We start from the raw sequence: 22,505 nt of genomic DNA, 5'->3' as shown, positions 1-22,505 counted from the left end.
TCCTCATTCACCTTCCTCTGTAGCATGGGGCACGGGTTACTTGATGGAGGATTCTCTGCTCCTTGAAGTCTTTAAACCACGATTTGAGGACTTCAGTAGCTCAGACATAGGTGAGAGGTTTTTCGCAGGAGTGGGTGGGTGAGATTCTGTGGCCTGCGTTGTGCAGGAGGTCGGACTAGATGATCATAATGGTCCCTTCTGACCTTAGTATCTATGAATCTTTGGAACCCCCCTTCAGGTAGTTGAAGGGTGCTATCAAACCCCCCCCCCCATTCTTCTGTTCTGCAAACTAAATAAGCCCAGTTCCCTCAGCCTCTCCTCATAAGTCATGTGCCCCAGCCCCCTAATCATTTTAATTGCCCTCCACTGGATTGTCTCCAATTTGTCCACATCCTTTCTGTAATGGGGGGGCCTAAAACTGGATGCAATGCAACTGGATGTGGTCTCACCAGTGCCCTTGATCTGCTGGCAATGCTCCTATTAATGCAGCCCAATATGCCATTAGCCTTCTTGGCAACAAGGACACACTGTTGACTCATATCCAGCTTCTCGTCCACTGCAATCCCCAACTCCTTTTCTGCAGAACTGCTGCTTAAGGCAGTCGGTCTCCAGCTTGTAGTAGTGCATGAAATTCTTCTGTCCTAAGAGCAGAACTCTGAACTTGTCCTTGTTGAACCTCATCAAATTTCTTTTAGCTCAATCCTCCAATTTGTGTAGCTTACTCTTGACCCTATCCCTACCTTCCAGTGTATCTACCTCTCTCCCCATCTTAGTGTCATCCGCGAACTTGCTGAGGGTGAAATCCATCCCATCATCCAGATCATTAATGAAGATGTTGAATAAAACCGGCCCCAGGACTGACTCCTGTGGCACTCCATGTGATACCAGCTGCCAACTAGACATCAAGCCGTTGATTACTACCTGTTGAGCCCAATGATGTAGCCATCTTTCTATCCACCTTATAGTCCATTCATCCAATCCATACTTTTTTAACTTGCTGGCAAGAATACTGTGGGAGACTGTATCAAAAGCTTTGATAAAGTCAAGATATATCACATCCACCGCCTTTCTCATATTCATGGAGACAGTTATCTCATCATAGAAGGCAATCAGGTTGGTCAGGCATGACTTGCCCTTGGTGAATCCATCTTGACTCTTCCTGATCACTTTCCTCTCCTTCAAGTGCTTCAGAATGGATTCTTTGAGAACCTGCTGCAGGATTTTTCCAGGGAAATAGATGAGGCTGACCAGTCTGTAGTTCCCCGGATTTTCTTTCTTCCCTTTTTTAAAGATGGGCACTATAATTGCCTTTTTCCAATTGTCCAGACCTCCCCTGATCACCATGAGTTTTCAAAGATAATGGCCAATTTCTCTGCAATCACATCAGCCAACTCCCTCAGCACCCTCTGATGCATTAGATCCAGGCCCATGGACTTGTGTGCATGTCCAGCTATTTCTAAATAGTCCTTAACCTGTTCTTTCACCACTGAGGGCTGCTCACCTCCTCCCCATGCTGTGCTACCCAGTGCAGCAGTCTGGGAGCTGACCTTATCTGTGAAGACCAAGACAAAAAAAGCATTGAGTACTTCAGCTTTTTTCACACAGTCTGTCACTAGGTTGCTTCCCCCATTCAGTAAGGATCTCACACTTTCTCTGAACACCTTCTTGTTGCTAATATACCTCTAGACACACCTTCTTGTTACCCTTCACATCCCTTGCTAACTGCAACTGTAATTGTGCTCTAAATCTGCCTGATTACAACCCTGCATCTTCGAGCAATATCTTTATACTCCTCCCCAGTCATCTGTCCAAGTTTCCACTTCTTGTAAGCTTCCTTTTTGTGTTTAAGCTCACCGAAGATTTCACTGTTAAGCCAAGCTGGTTGCCTGCCATATTTGCTATCCTTTCTGCACATCGGGATGGTTTGTTCCTACGCCCTCAATAAGGCTTCTTTAAAATACAGCCAGCTCTCCTGGTCTCCTTTCCCCCTCATATTAGCCTCCCAGGGGATCCTGCCCATCAGTTCCCTGAGGGAGTCAAAGTCTGCTTTTCTGAAGTCCAGTGTTCGTATTCTGCTGCTCTCCTTTCTTCCTTGTGTCAGGATCCTGAACTCGACCATCTCGTGGTCACTGCTGCCCAGGTTGCCACCCACTTCTACTTCCCCTACCAATTCTTCCCTGTTTGTGAGCAGCAGATCAAGAGAGGCACAGCTCCTAGTTGATTCCTCCAGCACTTGCACCAGGAAGTTGTCCCCAACACTCTCCAAAAACATCCGGATTGTCTGGGCACTGCTATATGTCTCCCCCCTCCCAGCCGATGTCAGGATGATTGAAGTCCCCCAGGGCCTGTGATCTGGAAACTTCTGGGAAATTTCTTGGGAGGATTTCCAACAACAGGCCTAATTCTGGCCAGATCTATAACCTTGCAACCCCACCGATATTCCAGAGGGTAAGTCAGACCAGTGTTTAGACCAATATGTGCATAGAGCCAAGCAATTACATTTGGGAAATGAGAAGAGCGGTTATTGGCAGAGCAAGGTGCCATCAATGGCAGAGAAATAAGCAGCACTCAGAATCCTCAGAACAGACAACTCCCAGTATCTACTATTAGGATAGTATTGGTATGGCTGCTGCCTTTATAAGCAGAGAAATGGCCCATAAATTAACATAGGATTTTTTGTTGTGTTACTTTAATTCAGGGACATTATATTCCCCCAAATGACTAAAACTATAAACTACTTAGGGCAGGGCCATCTTTTTATGTGTACAACACTTAGCACAACTGGGCCTTGCGTCCTGATTGGGGCCTCTAGACATTATTGCAATAAAAATTATTAATTATTATTATTGTTTTAGTTTTATGACATATATTCTTACATTCATGTTGGCGATAGACTGGGTTAGCCTTCCTCAGCCAGACAAGGACAAGAAATAAAGACAAAGGCCATGCAAGCTCCACCAGAAAACGAAGCTGGGGAGAAAAAAGTGTATACAAAATAAATGTGACATAATTAATCCAGTAATTTACCAAACAAACAGAGCCCCACTGAACATCACCATGAACCCAGTGCTCCTCTCCCTCCCCTGGAAGAATGTTTAAAAACCAAGGACGACTAAAGAGCTAAGGTAAAAAAAAGAGGAGCCAGCAGGTGCTAAACAGCTAAGAATAGATGACTAAAATAATAACAAAAAATAATAATTCTTGACGGTTGTTGAGAAGAACAGCTAGTCAGACAGTGACGCAGGACTGACGGGCTGGGGTGGGGGAGGTTGGAGAAGAATAAGCTCTGAGTAACCGTGCAATGAGCTTCTCATGAAATGGGATTAACAGCCTCTGTGGCCCACAGGAAATTATAGGGATGAAAAAGGACAAGGTTCATGTAGCACACCTGCAACCAACTCCTTCTGCTGAGTTAGCAGTTGTACCCCCACAAAATATATTTTCTCTTCAGATGCTTATCTGGCTAGTTAAAACTATCCATTTTTTTCCCTTTTGATATCTTTCTTTGATAGTTATAGCATATAGCAACTACCACACATTCCCCACTTCGCTGGCCCTTTATTATTATTGTTTGGTGCTGTATTTGCGCTGGGAGGGCTTGCTGTGTTTTTCTGTTCCTATCCACCTTGCGTTACACTTTTCTGTAACAGCCACAACAGACTTTTCCCAACTCCTGAGTAGTTAGTTTGCACATAGGAAATTCTCCCCCGGGGCACCAGATATGTACAGCAATCTGCAGAATGCATCATGTGCCCTGGGCTTTCTTCAGGCTAAATGGTGACAGGGATCTAGCAGAAAAAAATTCCACAGTATAATTAAAAACAGGGTTTTGGAGCTGCCCTGTCTTTTCCACTGTAACTTTGTCTATTAGCTTTAATTAAGCACAGCCTAGGTTTATGGCTGAAGGGTGGAGAAATTTTTGCCAAGCAAGCATTTCCTATTTCACACATTTAATCTTGAGTTAAAAAAAATACAGTTTAGTGCTTCTAAAAGCCAGCCAGGAGTTTGGGCTGGGGGGAGGGGAGCACTGCTAGACCAAGGGATTGGGAAACCTGACACTGTGCAGATCCTCCTGTTTTCCGGGAGTAAGGAGTAGCTGTGCAGTTGGGGAAGATGCCTCTCTGTAGGGTGACCAGACAGCAAATGTGAAAAATCGGGAAGGGGGGTGGTGGTGGGGAATAGAAGCCTATATAAGAAAAAGACCCAAAATCAGGACTGTCCTTATAAAATCAGGACATCTGGTCATCCTACCTCTCTGTCCCTCCCAGCTTTCACCTCCCTCCACAAGGCCTGGATTTTCCCTAAAAATTAACATCCACTTCAGTTCATTTGTTAGGATGACTGGACAGCCCTACCACCAGTGATTTTAGTGGAAGAAAAATCAAACAGGCTCCTAGGGTATGTCTTCAGTGCAGAGTTCTCCAGGGTTCTTACATGGGTGTTGTTGCCTCCAATTGCCTCCTGTCCACATACAAAAATCTCAGTCTCAACCCAGGCTAGCTGGCTCCTCTCAGGCGCTAGGCTAAAACTGTGTGCTGCTTTCACTCAATTTGGTAACCCAGCTAAAAGTCACTTGAGTGCTGACGATACTCTAATGCCTTCCCACAGTTCCCTGTGTGTGCTCAGAAGGAAAGACAATTTCTTCCACAGGTTTCAGAGTAGCAGCCGTGTTAGTCTGTATTCGCAAAAAGAAAAGGAGTACTTGTGGCACCTTAGAGACTAACAAATTTATTAGAGCATAAGCTTTCGTGAGCTACAGCTCACTTCATCGAATGCATTTGGTGGAAAAAACAGAGGAGAGATTTATATACACACACACAGAGAACATGAAACAATGGGTTTATCATACACACTGTAAGGAGAGTGATCACTTAAGATAAGCCATCACCAATAGCGGGGGGGGGGGGGGAGGAGGAAAACCTTTCGTGGTGACAAGCAGGTAGGCTAATTCCAGCAGTTAACAAGAATATCAGAGGAACGGTGGGGGGTGGGGCGGGAGGGAGAAATACCATGGGGAAATAGTTTTACTTTGTGTAATGACTCATCCATTCCCAGTCTCTATTCAAGCCTAAGTTAATTGTATCCAGTTTGCAAATTAATTCCAATTCAGCAGTCTCTCGTTGGAGTCTGTTTTTGAAGCTTTTTTGTTGAAGTATAGCCACTCTTAGGTCTGTGATCGAGTGACCAGAGAGATTGAAGTGTTCTCCAACTGGTTTTTGAATGTTATAATTCTTGACGTCTGATTTGTGTCCATTCATTCTTTTACGTAGAGACTGTCCAGTACATTTGGCCAATGTACATGGCAGAGGGGCATTGCTGGCACATGATGGCATATATCACATTGGTAGATGCGCAGGTGAATGAGCCTCTGATAGTGTGGCTGATGTGATTAGGCCCTATGATGGTATCCCCTGAATAGATATGTGGACAGAGTTGACAACGGGCTTTGTTGCAAGGATAGGTTCCTGGGTTAGTGGTTCTGTTGTGTGGTGTGTGGTTGCTGGTGAGTATTTGCTTCAGATTGGGGGGCTGTCTGTAAGCAAGGACTGGCCTGTCTCCCAAGATCTGTGAGAGTGATGGGTCGTCCTTCAGGATAGGTTGTAGATCCTTGATGATGCGTTGGAGAGGTTTTAGTTGGGGGCTGAAGGTGATGGCTAGTGGCGTTCTGTTGTTTTCTTTGTTGGGCCTGTCCTGTAGTAGGTGACTTCTGGGTACTCTTCTGGCTCTGTCAATCTGTTTCTTCACTTCAGCAGGTGGGTATTGTAGTTGTAGGAATGCATGATAGAGATCTTGTAGGTGTTTGTCTCTGTCTGAGGGGTTGGAGCAAATGCGGTTATATCGTAGCGCTTGGCTGTAGACAATGGATCGAGTGGTATGATCTGGATGAAAGCTAGAGGCATGTAGGTAGGAATAGCAGTCAGTAGGTTTCCGATATAGGGTGGTGTTTATGTGACCATCGCTTATTAGCACCGTAGTGTCCAGGAAGTGGATCTCTTGTGTGGACTGGTCCAGGCTGAGGTTGATGGTGGGATGGAAATTGTTGAAATCATGGTGGAATTCCTCAAGAGCTTCTTTTCCATGGGTCCAGATGATGAAGATGTCATCAATGTAGCGCAAGTAGAGTAGGGGCATTAGGGGACGAGATCTGAGGAAGCGTTGTTCTAAGTCAGCCATAAAAATGTTGGCATACTGTGGGGCCATGCGGGTACCCATCGCAGTGCCGCTGATTTGAAGGTATACATTGTCACCAAATGTGAAATAGTTATGGGTCAGGACAAAGTCACAAAGTTCTGCCACCAGGTTAGCCGTGACAGTATCGGGGATACTGTTCCTGACGGCTTGTAGTCCATCTTTGTGTGGAATGTTGGTGTAGAGGGCTTCTACATCCATAGTGGCTAGGATGGTGTTTTTAGGAAGATCACCAATGGACTGTAGTTTCCTCAGGAAATCGGTGGTGTCTCGAAGATAGCTGGGAGTGCTGGTAACGAAGGGCCTGAGGAGGGAGTCTACATAGCCAGACAATCCTGCTGTCAGGGTGCCAATGCCTGAGATGATGGGCGTCCAGGATTTCCAGGTTTATGGATCTTGGGTAGCAGATAGAATACCCCAGGTCGGGGCTCCAGGGGTGTGTCTGTGCGGATTTGTTCTTGTGCTTTTTCAGGGAGTTTCTTGAGCAAATGCTGTAGTTTCTTTTGGTAACTCTCAGTGGGATCAGAGGGTAATAGCTTGTAGAAAGTGGTGTTGGAGAGCTGCCTAGTAGCCTCTTGTTCATACTCCGACCTATTCATGATGACGACAGCACCTCCTTTGTCAGCCTTTTTGATTATGATGTCAGAGTTGTTTCTGAGGCTGTGGATGGCACTGTGTTCTGCATGGCTGAGGTTATGGGGTAAGCGATGCTGCTTTTCCACAATTTCAGCTCGTGCACGTCAGCGGAAGCAGTCTATGTAGAAATCCAGGCTGCTGTTTCGACCTTCAGGAGGAGTCCACCCAGAATCCTTCTTTTTGTAGTGTTGGCAGGAAGGTCTCTGTGGGTTAATATGTTGGTCAGAGGTGTGTTGGAAATATTCCTTGAGTCTGAGACGTCGAAAATAGGATTCTAGGTCACCACAGAACTGTATCATGTTCGTGGGGGTGGAGGGGCAAAAGGAGAGGCCCCGAGATAGGACAGATTCTTCCGCTGGGCTAAGAGTATAGTTGGATAGATTAACAATATTGCTGGGTGGGTTACGGGAACCATTGTTGTGGCCCCTTGTGGCATATAGTAGTTTAGATAGCTTAGTGTCCTTTTTCTTTTGTAGAGAATCAAAGTGTGTTTTGTAAATGGCTTGTCTAGTTTTTGTAAAGTCCAGCCACGAGGAAGTTTGTGTGGAAGGTTGGTTCTTTATGAGAGTATCCAGTTTTGAGAGCTCATTCTTAATCTTTCCCTGTTTGCTGTAGAGGATGTTGATCAGGTGGTTCCGCAGTTTCCTTGAGAGTGTGTGGCACAAGCTGTCAGCATAGAATCTGAGTGGCTCAGCTCACTGCACCATACAGAGCCATGGGCTAAATGCCCTCAGAAGTTCTAGCACCTCACACAGGGGAGTGCACCACCACTTAGTACAGCGTTTGCCCTGCGCTAGGCCCACACTCAGAAAGGGGCACAGTGCCCAGACCACGGCCCCACCCCCCTGCTCTGTTCGTGCTCCACCCTGAGGCCCCATCTCTGCTTGGCCTCTTCCCTGAGGCCCCACTCACTGCTCACGCCTCTCTGCCCCATCTCCCTCGCTCGCTTCTCTCTGCCCCCTAGCCCCTCTCCCGCACCCACAGCTGACTCCTCTTTTCCCCCTCGGCCCGCTGGCCGCTCGCTTCTCTCTGCTCCCTGGCCCCTCCTCTTCTTCCCCCTGCACACCCACCACTCAGTCCCCTCTGCCCTTCCCCCCGCCTGCCTGCCCCTCACTCCTCTCCACCCTCTGGCCCCTCCTCCACACAGGCCCCTTGCTCCTCTCCATCCCTTGGCCCCTCCTCGCCTCTATCCCCCCATCTCCCACTCCTCTCCATGGCCCCGCCCTTCCTCCATTCCCCCCCTGCTGCTCACTCCGAAGGCATAGCTCTTCCACTTTTAAAAGAGGTGGGGCCATGGCCTTCTGACCCCCCCCCCATTCGGGCACCCCGGTTCCCAGATGTCCAGTTTTCAAACAGAAAGTCCAATCAAAAAGAAGACCTGGCAGTATTGGGTCAACACTGCTGACTGGACACTAAAAGTCCGGTTGCAGGAGTATCCTCAATCAGCCTCCCCGCCAGGAGGGTGGGAAGAGCAGCTGCTTCTGCATGGAGGAACTGCAGCTCTGCTGGAGAGAACTGGCTCCTCTGGCTCTGGCAGAGAAAGGTAGGTGCTGGCTCCGTGCCACCCTGGGAGGGATCCTGTCTGTCCCCCCTGCCCCACTGTGCTTGTCCCCCGGCTCCTGCCTCACTCCAGGGACTGATCTGGGCAGCCCCGTACTAGCACAGCCCTGCTGCTGCCTCTGACTCCCAACCCACAGCCCCTGGTATTCCAACCCTGGGATCCCCCTTCCAGCCCTGCTAGCGGCCCTCACTCCCAAGCCATAGCCCCCTGCCAGCCCATCCCTGGGCTCCCCCACAGAAATTAAGGAATAACAATAGATGAAGACAAAAAAAACCCACCCTCTTCAGCACAGTGAGAAAAGCATTAGACAAGACTTTTTAATTTTTGTTACTGAAAGTTGTGCATTTTATCCTCTGTGCAAATATTGAAATCTCAAGGATTTTAATTCTAATCCTGTTCTGGTATATATATAATATATAGCTTTGTTTTATAATTTTACTATTATGTAGAGTTTACTACCATGTCCAGAAGTCTTTGATTTTTAGATGCCAAAGAAATTAAACACAACTCTTATTTATCAGATTAATTACATTTATCTTTTAATAATAGTTTTAAGGTCTGGCTTTAGAAAGTGCACTGAGTGGTCAAAAATAGTATTGTATATTATGAAGGACCAAATAGCTTATAATAAGCTCATTTATGGGGAAAAGTTTCATGCATGTTTATTCCTGCATTTCTTGGAAGTGGATAGTTGGTCCAGGTGATCAAGGGTGGCGAGTTATATATGGGCAGCAATGGGAGAGGGGACAAGCAGATTTAACATGGAGACCAGCAAATTGATGGATTGGATCCTGCAGTCCTTAAGCACACAGGTAGTCTAGTCTCCATTGACTTCAAGGTCTGAAGGAGCTATTGTAGAGGGCACAATGGCTGCTGTATTTCCTGCAATTGCTGTCATTTCCAGTACCGCCTTTGTTATTAATTTTTTTAAAACCACAAAATATTTGGGGTTAGCATGAATGTGAAAGATGCTCTGTGAAACCTGACTTCATATCAGTAAGTCTCAGTTGAGTTTGCAAAATTGCACGCAACATTAAAGGTGGCCTAAAGCAGATTCAACTAGGATCCGGTGGCAGATGACTGGCTATTTCTATTGTAGGGCTCAAAGACAAAGGCACACCAAGAACCAGGTCTGTACAGGGAATCATTTCAACCCATCCCACGATTTAGTGATAGCTGCAGGAATGTCTCACTTACCATAGTTCACCTCTCGTGTTTAAGCCATATTGTCTTTAGTTAGGGATACCATACGTCCAAGTTTTCCTGGACATGACCCTTTTTTTCATCCTCCGTCCTCTGACCGCTCAGATTTTTGAAATAATAGGAAATGTCCGGGATTTTTTCTGCTCCCGACATTGCAGCTCAGAAAGGGCAGTCTCCATGCCCTGATTGGTCCCTCCCCTGCATTCTGCCTGCCCTGGCCCCAGCCAGCCTGCCAGGTAAGCAGAGCCACCAAGCGCCTCTATGCTGGACCACCTGCCGTCCTGCGGGGCCTCAGAACCCAGCCAAAAGGGATGACGGGAGGGGGAGAGGCCCTCAGGGAGGCTCTGACTGACAGGCTTGCACTGCATCTTGGGCCTGTGCCCGCCACCCAGCTACCATGACAGGGAGCACAACGCTGCCACCCACCTTGAGTGAGAGGCCACAGGTACCCGCTCCCCCCAGCATCCATCAGGTACTTCCTACAGCAGCCCCCAAATATCCCCTCCCAGTACACATACCCCAGTCCAGCACTCCTCCCCCACAAAATACCCCCTCAAGCAGCCCCCAAATAGCCCTTCTGAGGGGACACTACCCACCAGCAGCCCCCAAATATTCCCTCCAGCACCGTACCTCCAGCTCCCCTTTCCCCTCTCCTGATAGTGTCCTCTATTTGGGAACTTGAAATATGGTAACCTCTCTTTAGTTAGAAATATAGGGCCTGATCCTGTGAACTCTCTCAGCTTCCTTTGACTTGAAGCCAGTGGAAACGGAGAACTTCCAGCACCTCAGAGAACCAGGCTGTAACCGCTTGTCTACGCTAGCAATTTACAGCGCTGCAACTGTCTTGCTCAGGGGTGTAAAAAAAAACACTCCCCTGAGTGCAGCAAGTTTCAGCGCTATAAAGTGCCAGTGTAGACAGTGCCCCAGCTACGCCTCTTGTGGAGGTGGGTTTTTTAGAGCGCTGGGAGAGCTCGCTCCCAGAGCTGTGCCACGACCACACAAGCCATGTTAAAGAGCTGCCATGGCAGCGCTTTAGTGTTGCCAGTGTAGACTAGCCCTAAAATAATCTGGTTTAAAGAAATAAAAAATGAACAATAGTAAATAAGGCATTTACATAATATGTATTAGTTGCTCTCTCCTAGAGAAAGTATTATGTGAAAGGATTTAAAATGTTTCTCCAATTCTTGCTTACCTTGTTACTGTTGTCATTCAATCATGTAATAAAAAAAATGAGCTTTTTTGTGTGCAGTTGGATTCATATCTAAATATAAATGCACACGAGTGGCAACATTAAGATTTGGAGCCAGACTTGTCCTAAGTTGTGGGGTACACAAGTCATTTTTGTTGGCGCCTATCTTTACAGCCAAGCACCAAAACCTCAGTACCCAGAACTATCTTCACTGTATGCCATGCTGTTTGTCAGATACTCAGTACAATGACCTCTGTTCTAAATTTACTCTGTAAAGTGCATCTTGCAAACAAATGGACTAACCTACAGACACAGCACAGCCAATTTCACTCTCTGGTATGCACATGTTTAGCAGGCTGATAAATGCACCAGTCATTTGACTATCTGCGCTGTATTATTCTCAGCATGTTCTTAAGCAGAAACCCGAAGACTAAGGTTTTATCTTTTACCTTTTGCCTTTTCCTGAGTGTCCAGTTCTTCCACAGCAGAAGTCTGACTTGTCTAAGGAAGCTCATTGTTCTTCTGCATCAACAGCGCCACAAACCTGTAGTATAAAATGCATCCATCTTTATCTCTCACACTTGGGCTCAGATAATACCTGAAACAAAATTCTTAGCAGAATAACTGCCTTTAACTTCTGTTCTTTTTACATCTCTTTTTCCCTTTACTTCACCGGCCAGTGCTTTTCAGTCATACCTTGTACATCTTGTTCTAGACAAATGTTGAGCTACAGAATATGGTGTTTTTTCCTTGTTGGGAGCGTGGTTGTTGTGACACATTTTTCTGGGTCAATAAACAAGAGGACATATTTTTCAAATGAAAATATAGTTCTCTTTTTACTCATTTCAACTATTACCCTGGCATGGAAGGAAACTTTTGATTTTCTACCTGTAACTGTTTCCTTTTTTATTTTTATTTTTTGTAGAATCAAAGATGACAATGACTCAGTATGTTTGGTTAATCTAATATCTCTGATACCTGGATTTTCAAAAGTGTTAAAATAAAATCAGTATTAGTTACTTCACACTTCAAGGAAAACATTTAAGATGAGTTTTTCATCACCTGAGAAAGTACTTAAACCTCAACCAAAGATAAAAAAAGTCCAGCCTTGGACAGAAGATGTGGCACTATGAAAAATGAAAAAACCTGCTAGAAATTACCTCTTTCTTTTCATTTTGAGCATGGAAGAGATTGGAGCAGGAAATTTAAGACCAAATTTAGGTCACACTGACTGTGCTGCATATCAGCTGTCAGATAAAGAGAAACACTCCACAGCAGGAGTTTTCATGCAATATTACCAGCACTAACGCATGGAGGGTTCTCATTCTTTGTAGGTTAACAGTCGCATACACTGTTCATCGTCATCCCATCAGCTGTAATTGCTCATATTACAAACACAGCACAAAAGGAAGTCAGATTGGCTATAAAAAACTATTGCAACACAAGAGACCAAATGGATTATGTATTATGTTTTGAAAGGATGCACCTCTGCACCAGTTACACCATTGGGTGGAGGCAACTGCATGGGGGGCTACAAGGAAAAATGTTTCCCCCCCGCAATTCAAAACTTTGTGTTTCAAAATGCAGTTATATTTTAAAAACAAAACAAAAAACAAACAAAAAGGAATCAAAACACTTTTAAATAAAACAAAAAGTTTAGTTTTGGGTTGAATGAAATATTTAGTTTGGCCCAAAACAAGTAGTTTTTTTTTCAGTTTAGCCACCTAACTCAAAAAAAAAAATCAATTATTCACACAAATTGTTGTTGAATGCTATAATAATGTTACAACTGAAGAAACAAAGCTTCTTAATGGGTGTTGGTAGACTGAAGACCCAGAACAGGCATCACACACACAGTGAAAGGGAGGTCCAGTATTCGGGGGTGAGGATGGTGGCGGTGTTTCCTTTCATGCTGCTGGTGGAGTTTGAGGCCAGTCCCAATGCACTAGTGGTGCTGGGACGGAACATTAATTGGGACTCTGGAAAGGGAAGGCGGCCTGACAGAGTTACAGAATAACAAAATATTGAATGCAGGGGAACAAGAAATCTTTTTCATAAAGATGGCTAAACCTTGTTCACCCATGTTCAGCTGAAAAGCAGCCAGCTACCCACCAGCTAAGCAGAATTTTACAGACAAGAGAGTCTGGACACACAGATATTCATTTCTGCAGAGCTGAGACTCTGGTATAAGGAGGACAATCCTGGTATATTTTCAAATGCTACAGTGTGCACTCAGATTATGTAATGGGCTAATTTACTACCGAATGGTCATTTACTACCGAATGGTCACCCACCCACTCCTATGAAAAACCTCACCCATGTCTGAGCTATTGAAGTCCTTAAATCATGGTTCAAAGACTTCAAGGAGCAGAGAAGCCTCCCTCAAGTCAACCATGCCCCATGCTACAGAGGAAGGCGAAAAACCTCCAGGGCCTCTCCAATCTGCCCTGGAGGAAAATTCCTTCCCGACCCCAAATATGGCAATCAGCTAAACCCTGAGCATATGGGCAAGATTCACCAGCCAGATACCCAGGAAAGAATTTTCTATAGTAACTCAGATCCCATCCATCTAATATCCCATCTCAGGGGATTTGGCCTATTTACCCTGAATATTTAAAGATCAATTACTTACCAAAATCCCATTATCCTATCATACCATCTCCTCCATAATCTTATCGAGTAGAATCTTAAAACCAGATAGATCTTTTGCCCCCACTGCTTCCCTTGGAAGGTTATTCCAAAACTTCACTCCTCTGATGGTTAAAAACCTTCTTCTGATTTCAAGTCTAAACTTCCTGGTGGCCAGTTTATATCCATTTGTTCTTGTGTCCACATTGGTGCTGAGCTTAAATAATTCTTCTCCCTCTCCTGTATTTATCCCTCTGATATATTTATAGAGGGCAATCATATCTCCCCTCAACTTTCTTTTAGTTAGGCTAAACAAGCCAAGCTCCTTAAGTCTCCTTTCATAAGACAAGCTTTCCATTCCTCGGATCATCCTAGTAGCCCTTCTCTGTACCTGCTCCAGTTTGAATTCATCCTTTTTAAACATGGGAGACCAGAACTGCACACAGTATTCTAGGTGAGGTCTCACCAGCGCCTTGTATAACGGTACTAAAACTTCCTTATCCCTACTGGAAATGCCTCTCCTGATGCATTCCAAAACCGAATTAGCTTTTTTCACAGCCATATCACATTGGCAGCTCATAGTCATCCTATGATCAACCAATACTCCAAGGTCCTTCTCCTCTTCCGTTACTTCTAATTGATGTGTCCCCAACTTATAACTAAAATTCTTGTTATTAATCCCTAAATGCATAACCTTACACTTCTCACTATTAAATTTCATCCTATTACTATTACTCCAGTTTACAAGGTAATCCAGATCCTCCTGTATAATATCCCGATCCTTCTCCGAATTGGCAATACCTCCCAGCTTTGTATCATCTGCAAACTTTATTAGCACACTCCCACTTTTTGTGCCAAGGTCAGTAATAAAAAGATTAAATAAGATTGGTCCCAAAACCGATCTCTGAGGAACTCCACTGGTAACCTCCCTCCAACCTGACAGTTCGCCTTTCAGTAGGACCTGTTGCAGTCTCCCCTTTAACCAATTCCTTATCCACCTTTTGATGTTCATATTGATCCCCATCTTCTCCAATTTAACTAATAATTCCCCATGTGGTACGGTATCAAATGCCTTACTGAAATCTAGGTAAATTAGATCCACTGCATTAATTTGCTAGTTAAACTTGCTGATGGTAGTAGGGAAAGAGTCAAAATACAAGCGTTCCTTATCTGGGGAGGGACTCATTAACAAGGGACAAGCTAATGATCACGTGGAAATTCCCAAAGGAATCCCTTATTAAGACAGCAACAAATCACTGAATTATTCATTTGACAGTGTTAAGAATCTGCTGATTCTGTAAAATCAAAAGAAGAATTTAAAGGGACCTTTCCTCTTGACCTAAAACAAACTATTAAAGTTCCCTTTATGACATTAATACTTGAAGTATTTCTGGCACAGAAAACAAAAGAGGGAAGATCACAATCAGCTATTAAGTCACATTTCAACAATGGCTCCAGTTTTTCTGAAGATGAAGGAGAGTATATTTTTGCATTCAAAAGCAGCATCATTAGTGAAGGGCTTTACCAAAGGAAAGAACCTCAATTTCCTATTTTTAAAAAAATGAAGAGTTTTAAAGATGTGGGTGTTAGATTGCCTTGAGCTTGGCCTATTTAGAGTATTATAATTACACAGGCTGAGATTAAGACTCCTGCATAGGAAAAATTCTTAGTGATATAAGAACTAGGCGGAGAAATGAGATGAGACACAGGCCTAGATTCTGCAGCAGAACAACTAGTTTAGAATTACCCAGGGTATCCCCTAAATATTCCTTCCTCCTGTATGGAGGTTTGGCGAGACCTACAGAAAGAAGAGAATTATAAGTTTTCAGATACAGGCCCTATTAGGTCAAATAGAGCAAAACACTATAATAAAATCATGGATAAAGAAGTCAGGGTCAGAAGTATGCAAACTTCTAATGAGATTAGTTTTGCTCTATCTTCAGTTTTAAAGGCAGAATGCCAGCCAGAAAGATCAGTGTAGACTTGTATTAACGAGCAATCTGAATTGTCAGGTTCCAATAGCTAGTACTAGAAGAAATACAATTCTCCAGCATGTTAAAGCTTGAATAGTTGAAATTTTTTTTTGTATGGGGGGAACAAATTACAAATGGGTAATTCAGTTTTTAATAAAAAGGTAGTGCAAATTCGTATCTGTTACTATTTAGAATGGTACTTAGCTCACTCCTGATGCTCACGCACACACAGGATGTAGATACACTGCATGTGTTCATTTGTGCTTTGTTAATTTTCCTTTTACAGGAAGTGATCTCCCTTCCAGGAGTCTGGGCAAAAAGGCCAAGAAAAATAAAATAGCTCTATCAAAAGAGGATTAGCGAAGCGTGGGAAGTCTCTTCCAAGGTTCCTGCTTATAGGAAAATTAAAAAACCCTCCTCTTGCTCAGTTTTCTTTGCTGGGCTATTACAGAGTAGAAGAATTATTTTTACATCCCAGAAAGAAAACCCTGTCCCTTATTGGCAGAAGACAGTCATATGATGAGTCATAACATTTCTATTCTTCATCTGAGATCTGCAGTACTATGTCTAGAAAAGAGTTAAGGATGTTGTGTACAAGAAATAGTGCATCTCAACGGGCTCCTGAGCAGTAAGCAATGGCTTTTCTCATCCTGGACCCAGGTAGTAAAGCCACTTTTTCAGTGGTTAGCAAGGGATCCCTTATAAAACATTACACTATCAATGACTCCACATTATCAAGGACTGACCAGCATTTATCTAAGCAATACAGAAACTGTAAGTTTAAAGAATATCTACAGCATGCTCAACTCTGCTTTAGGAATTTGAGCAACAGAATATCCATTGCAGATTTCTTCCCCTCCATTTGCTTAGCAACAGTTTACTTGTTCACTAGTTCTGAGAAATTCCTGTTCCCCCCCCAAATTGTTCTTGTACATGATCACCACCCTTTAGAACTTAAACAGCAAACTGCCTGAAGTGCCAGAAATTCCCCTCTAGATGCATCTTTGACAAGACAGATGGGGGAAAGAAAGGATCTTTTGCCACTACATAAAAATCTAATCAGTCCATACAGCTTTCACCACTTTTTCTGAGCTCTAGCTGAGTGATAAAGTAGCGGAAGTCTCACCTTCTTCTACTACAACCTAATTGTCTTGTGGGAATTTTGTAGGCTATGTAGATAAATCAGATCCTCCTAATGTTCAGGCCTAGTAACTTGGAGATTCAATTGTCCATAAAGGACATTAAATATAATTGACATATTGGATGGATGTGTACTCTCAAAACTCAGTTCTGTTGCCATATTACCCTTGCTAAGGATTCCAGACAAGTTCACTTTATACCTCAGTTTTGTTTCCATTGTGCCCCCACGTTTCTCAGGTCTGACATTCAATGCTTTCCAGAAATACCGGTAAGATAAGGTCAGTTTGTCCTCTCTGTCGGCCTTTCAATTTCCTCACGGATCATCACTCTCTACCTTTATCTCTTCCTGTCCCTACCTCTACAGGCCACACAATATGGCTGTGGAAGTCCACTCTCCATCCTACTCTTCCCTCTAGATTTTAAAGTTACCAACAACGTATTCCAGCAACAAGCTCACTGAAGAATACAGTATATCAGGCTGACAGGAAGCTGACTGCAGTGCTGTTGTGGCTGCGTTGGTCTCAGGATACTAGAGAGACAAGGTGGGTGAGGTAATATCTTTTATTGAATCAACTTCTGTTGGTGAAAGACAAGCATTTGAGCGAACATCATAGGCGCTGACTTCCCCACTTTCCCTTGGGTGCTTGATTTCCCTCTGCCCCCGGTCCCACCCCCGCTCCACCCCTTCCATGAAGCCCCACCCCTGGCCCACCCCCATTCCAACCCCTTCTCCAAAATCCCCGCCCCAACTCTGCCCCTATTCCAACTCCTTCCCTAAATCCCTGCCCCAGCCCTGTCTCTTCCCTGCTTCCTCCCCCGCCCCCAGCATGTTGCCAAAAAGCTGTTTGGCGGCGGCTGGGGGAAGCACTGGGAGGTAGGCAGAGGAGCGGGGATGCAGCACACTCGGGGAGGGGGGAGAAGAGGGAGTGGGGAGCTTGGCTGCCAGTGAGTGCAGAGCACCCAGAAATTTTTCCCCATGGGTGCTCCAGCCCCGGAGCACCCACGGAGTCGGCACCTATGGCTAACAGAGCTCTAAGAAAGTGGACTGTTATCTGTGCTCTGACTCAGAACACCACAGAAGTGCATTCAAGTAGTTCCGTGGTAAGTAGCATCCTACTCTATTTAGTTTATTAAATAAAAACTACATAGTGGGCCTGGATGGCTCATCCCAAGTCTCAAGAACAACTCAGTCCCGACTAGTCTCTACCCAGTGGTCTAGAGCCAAAAGCAGTGCTCCAAAAAACGAACAAGTACCGCATAGCTCCAGATCGCTATGAGTTGGGGCGCACAAGCATTGCAGCGGCAGCTGCTGCTCATGTCAGCCTCCAGCTCACCACAGGTACCGCCACAACCTACTCCACTGCCTCAGCCTTGTGCCTGCTGTTCAAACGCTCCAGGTGAAGCATTTCTTGCTGAGTAAGGACCGAGAGCAGAGTGCTCCTCCAGAAAGGAGAAAAGGACTTAGAAATGGGGAGTCTGGCCTTTTAACTGGGCTCCCAAGGCTTTTCACAATCTTGCACAAGCTGTTGCATCATGGAGTTTTGCCAGGAACCATGGCACTGTCTAACTGCAACAGTGTGTGGGTGCAGGGCAAAACCACAACCCAACCTCATGGCTACTGTTGCTGACACACTGGACCCTCAATGCTTACACTGGTGCTATCCCAGCAGCTCAGTGCCATACTGTAGGTGTAGCTCAATAGTGCCTACATCTGCTCTATTTCAGAAATGACAAGTCATTGATATCTGACAGCCTTTCAGGAACTTCTACCATCAGTTTGATGGTCCTGGGCTCAGCTTCAGTTGGACAGATGTTCAGATTACAACTGGGCACTCTTGCTATAGACTCAGCAAAGAGATGAGGGGTGGAACAAGGCCTGGAGAGAGAGGTCCATTCAGGCCAGGGTGAGATACATTGGTAATACAGAGTGGGGGAGCTCACATGGCTTCTGCCTTGTGCTACACCCGTTCTGCAGATAAGCAGAGAACTTAGTCTCCAAGGCCATCAGCAATCCACTACTTCACACATACATACATACATACATACATACATACATACATACATACATACATACATACAAACAAACAAACAAACAAACTAAACTTTGTAACCAAAAAAGTCAGCTGTTCAGAGAAAGGAAGCACTGGTTGCTGACTGCATGCCTGCACAGAGGGCTGCATCTGAATAACGGATTAAATTAAACTGTAATCACCCTAATTAGATAATACCATCACATTGGAAGGTTACATAGGCTTTCCAGTTCCCTTGCCTAGGCTGTGCCTGTGACCTACTTCTGCTCTATGTGAAGGTTGGGATTTTTAAGAACAAACATGAAATGTTTTTGTGGAGCATTTCAATATACACCGGGATTGGCAAACTCAAACTGATAGCACCTATAGTTTGAATACAGGTTCTTAGCTATCCCCACTACAGTGAGCATTTTATCACTAAGGATTTCCAAGCTGTCCTTAATTGTTGCTAGTAAATGAGATATTCCACTTAAAGTAAATATCAGACTATAATAATAAGTTCATATAACGTAAATGCATATTTGAAGATAGACCTTGTGCTATTCTTATCAGGGATAACAAAGCTCTCTATGATTTGTGTGTATATACATGTTCACACAATGCGTGCATGAGTTTCAGGTGGCTGCATGACTTATAAATTACAAAGCCACAAGTGAGTCATGTTGGTCACCTGAGTCCCAGTTAAACCTTTACACCATCCCACCCTATCACATATTCCGGACATGCCACAATTTTAACAGAGAAGCTATTTTTAAAATGGCAGCGTATTACTGGGATATTTTTATTCCTTCAGTTTGCAAAAGGAAACTTCCATAAGTGTCATGAGTCCAATCACTTTAGGAGAGAGCCCTTCAGCAAATCCAGGGAAAACAAGAGTTCACATCCCTGCTGTTTTTAAGGTAAGCACAAGCAGGAAAAAAAAAAAATAGAAAAAATAAAGTGTGTGTGGCACAATCTCATGCTAGTACTGTAGTTAATACACCCCTCTGTGTGGTAGTGGAACAAAGGCGGCCAGTGTTCTACACTGTCTCAGAGACAAAGCCCCTTTTTTTAAGCTTCCATACAATTATAGTTACTATACGTCTTGTCTTGCAGGCATAGAGGTCAGGACCCCTGCCCCCTTCTAGCCCCACATGGACCCACATTTTAATAAGTGCTTGCACATTTTGCTGAGCTAAGCTGTATACAGACAAAGGTATGTACACATGCCAATTCCCTATATACACGTGCTCACTGGGGCTAGGGCTTCCAACGGAGTTTAAGGGAGTTAGGCGCCCCAGCAACTCCTTTTAAATTCCTTTGAGAATCCGAGCCAGCCTGGAGGTTTTGCAGCACAGGTGAGATGAGCACAAAGAAATTTGTCCTTTTTTGCCCCTACATCAAACCAGGCACATCTTATATTAACATTATATGGAAGACATGAAGGTTAATGGTAGAGAACTGATAGACAGAGGCTATTTTCACTTTCACAAAAAAAGACCTCTAACAACTTAACAACAAACCTACCTAGGAGCCATTTTCCCTGTGTCTGTGCTTGGGCAGATGCCTCAGTGCAGCATGACCCTACATCATCCACAAGGAACCTCCTTTCTTCTGAAGCAATTCATTTAAGACATGCAAGTATGAGCAGAAAAATCTTTTGAGTTTTAAAAATTTCCTTGAATACTAGGAATGTGTTCTCTTCTAACCCCTGGGAGCTGGACTTTAGATACTATTTGTTCATCTCTGTAAAACAAAGGGCATCAAGGCAGTATGGGCTTCAACTCAGATCTGTCCTGAAGTTCTAATCAATTTTCAGAAAGAACAAATTATAATCCGTTCCTCTCCCTTGAGTCACAGCAGGTCCGTAAGATACCGTCCAACACTATAAACATTTAAAAATCAAAATGTCTACATATCATAGATCACTGCCCCAAAGGGCATTTAAATGGACAACACACAGATAGAGAATGGGATGCAACACAAAGTAAGTGATGGAGCGGTGATGTATCTTGCTGGTTTCATAAGTTCCTTGAATTTTGTATCATTCATTTCATCTTTTTCAGTTTTGGAGGGGTTTATGTATTTTGTGACCACTTTGCTTGGGGTAGGGCTGGGGTGTTTTTTTAGGCCTTGAAGAAGCACGTAGAGAGAGACTTAAAGGAGGAGGGGGTGGAGCTGTGGCGAGCTGGATCAGAGAGGCCATTACAGGGATTTGAAGCCAGGTGGAAGTAAACATGGAGAAGAGAGAAGGAAATGAAGGGAGAGGAAGGAAGGGGAAAGGGGAGCAGAGAAATTCATGAGAGCTATATTGTGCACATTGTTTCGGATATAACAATGTGAAGAGATCATTGATACGAAATCAGTAAGGAGAAGGAGGAAAGAGCCAAGGAAACCTCCTTCTAAAGAAAGAAGTCTAAGAAGCAAAGAGCAATCAGAGTACTACTGAATCCACTGCACGTCACAACAAGAACAAACTTAGCACCACAAACTGATTCCTCCTGCAGCGTGTACCCGGAGAGTTGGGCAATATAGAGGATCCGTATATGGACAGGGCACATACTTGTAGAACAAGTCCAAAGCATACTTGATGCCCACATAGTGAATCTGTTCTTTGCTTATGGCCAAAGCCTGATTTTACACAAGAATACTCCCATTCACGCCAGCTGTGTTTTGTGAGAGGAAAGCAAGCAGGATTTGCCCACACTATTTAACACTGTTGACCTTTGATGCCTTTGAATGGCAAGGGCTGTTCCTCTCTCTTTTAGAGTCACAAACATTAAGATTTTTCCAGATTCCTTTGTATCACCGTCATAGAAATAAGAAAAGGAGTACTTGTGGCACCTTAGAGACTAACAAATTTATAAAGTACTCCTTTTCTTTTTGCGAATACAGACTAACACGGCTGCTACTCTGAAACCCGTCGTAGAAATGGATTCCCAAAGCAACATTTGCACCTAGAAATGAACCTTTGTAAAGACAAGTTGGCCTCTACAGCCTCCCCCTGGGAGTTGTACTGTTACCACCCTCTTTGATTTTGTTGTTTTCATTTTTGTGTAAGTAGCAGCATATCATTAATAGACAACACTCAAAAAGCTTTTGCAATTGAACCCTGAATTGGTTTGCTCCAGTTTCCCTACCACACTCGGAGCGCTTTACAGAGCATGTGAAGTCAGCATTCAAATGGACTCAATTAGGCCTTTGCCAGAATACAGAAACTAAAGAATTCATGGATTTGCAAGAAAAAGCAAGGATTTAACTAGTAACAATAAGCCTGGAAAAGTCACCAACTTACCTCACGTACGAAGAGGCATGGAGAGCATTGCCCTGCTAGAAGAAATTAAAACGTTTCTGAAGGGATGGCTGGAAAGGAATGCATCTCTTAGGAGCAGTTAGCACTTGCAAAATAACACAGCTCAGTTGTAAGGAGATTGTTTTAATCCCCAGCTTGGTGTGGAACAACTCAGTCTGAGAGTGTAAGCGCTGTTACATGAAAACACAAATATATGATGTACACTGTGCACATACTATGGAGCCTGCACAAGAAAGTTGATCCTTTCTTGAGAATTTTCTTGTGACCTGAACAAATGCTACATATGAAACAAGGGCTGCAGAACTACAGCTCTGGTAGCATTAGGGACCCCTGCAAAACGAAGCATTGTCATGACTAATTAGGTCAGAAAGTTATGGAAATCAGCACTCTACCAAAGCTCCAGCAGGACTGCATAAGTGTAGTATAACTAGAGAGAACATAATTACCATGCAAATCAGGCACATGGAAAACAGCTTGCCAAAGGGCTTGCCCACAGGATATCAACACTTCGACTGACCCCAAGCACTATCACATTTGGCAAGCTTATGACAATATCACAAAGGCAGTTCAGTCATTATAAGCTCTTAATCGTGTTGAATATTGTCTAAATGCGAGTTCCCTATACTATGAGATTTGCATTAAAACCTAAAAAAATTATATATAA

At 44.1% G+C, this 22,505-nt stretch overlaps 1 protein-coding gene across 1 annotated transcript in view; it reads right to left on the bottom strand.

The window, feature by feature from the left end:
* ABCA4 (ATP binding cassette subfamily A member 4) overlaps nucleotides 1-11,293 on the bottom strand; it is a 105,996-nt gene extending 94,703 nt beyond the window's left edge. The window contains exons 1-2 of the mRNA XM_043491309.1: nucleotides 11,228-11,293; nucleotides 2,877-2,970 (exon numbers count right to left, since the gene is read on the bottom strand). Coding sequence (XP_043347244.1) covers nucleotides 2,877-2,970; nucleotides 11,228-11,293 — 160 coding nt within the window. The remainder of the gene's footprint in view (nucleotides 1-2,876; nucleotides 2,971-11,227) is intronic.
* Nucleotides 11,294-22,505: the final 11,212 nt, after the last annotated feature.

The sequence above is a fragment of the Dermochelys coriacea genome, chromosome 8, assembly GCF_009764565.3.
Source record: "Dermochelys coriacea isolate rDerCor1 chromosome 8, rDerCor1.pri.v4, whole genome shotgun sequence".
Classification (NCBI taxonomy): Eukaryota; Metazoa; Chordata; order Testudines; family Dermochelyidae; genus Dermochelys; species Dermochelys coriacea.
This window is presented reverse-complemented; position numbering and strand designations above follow the sequence as displayed.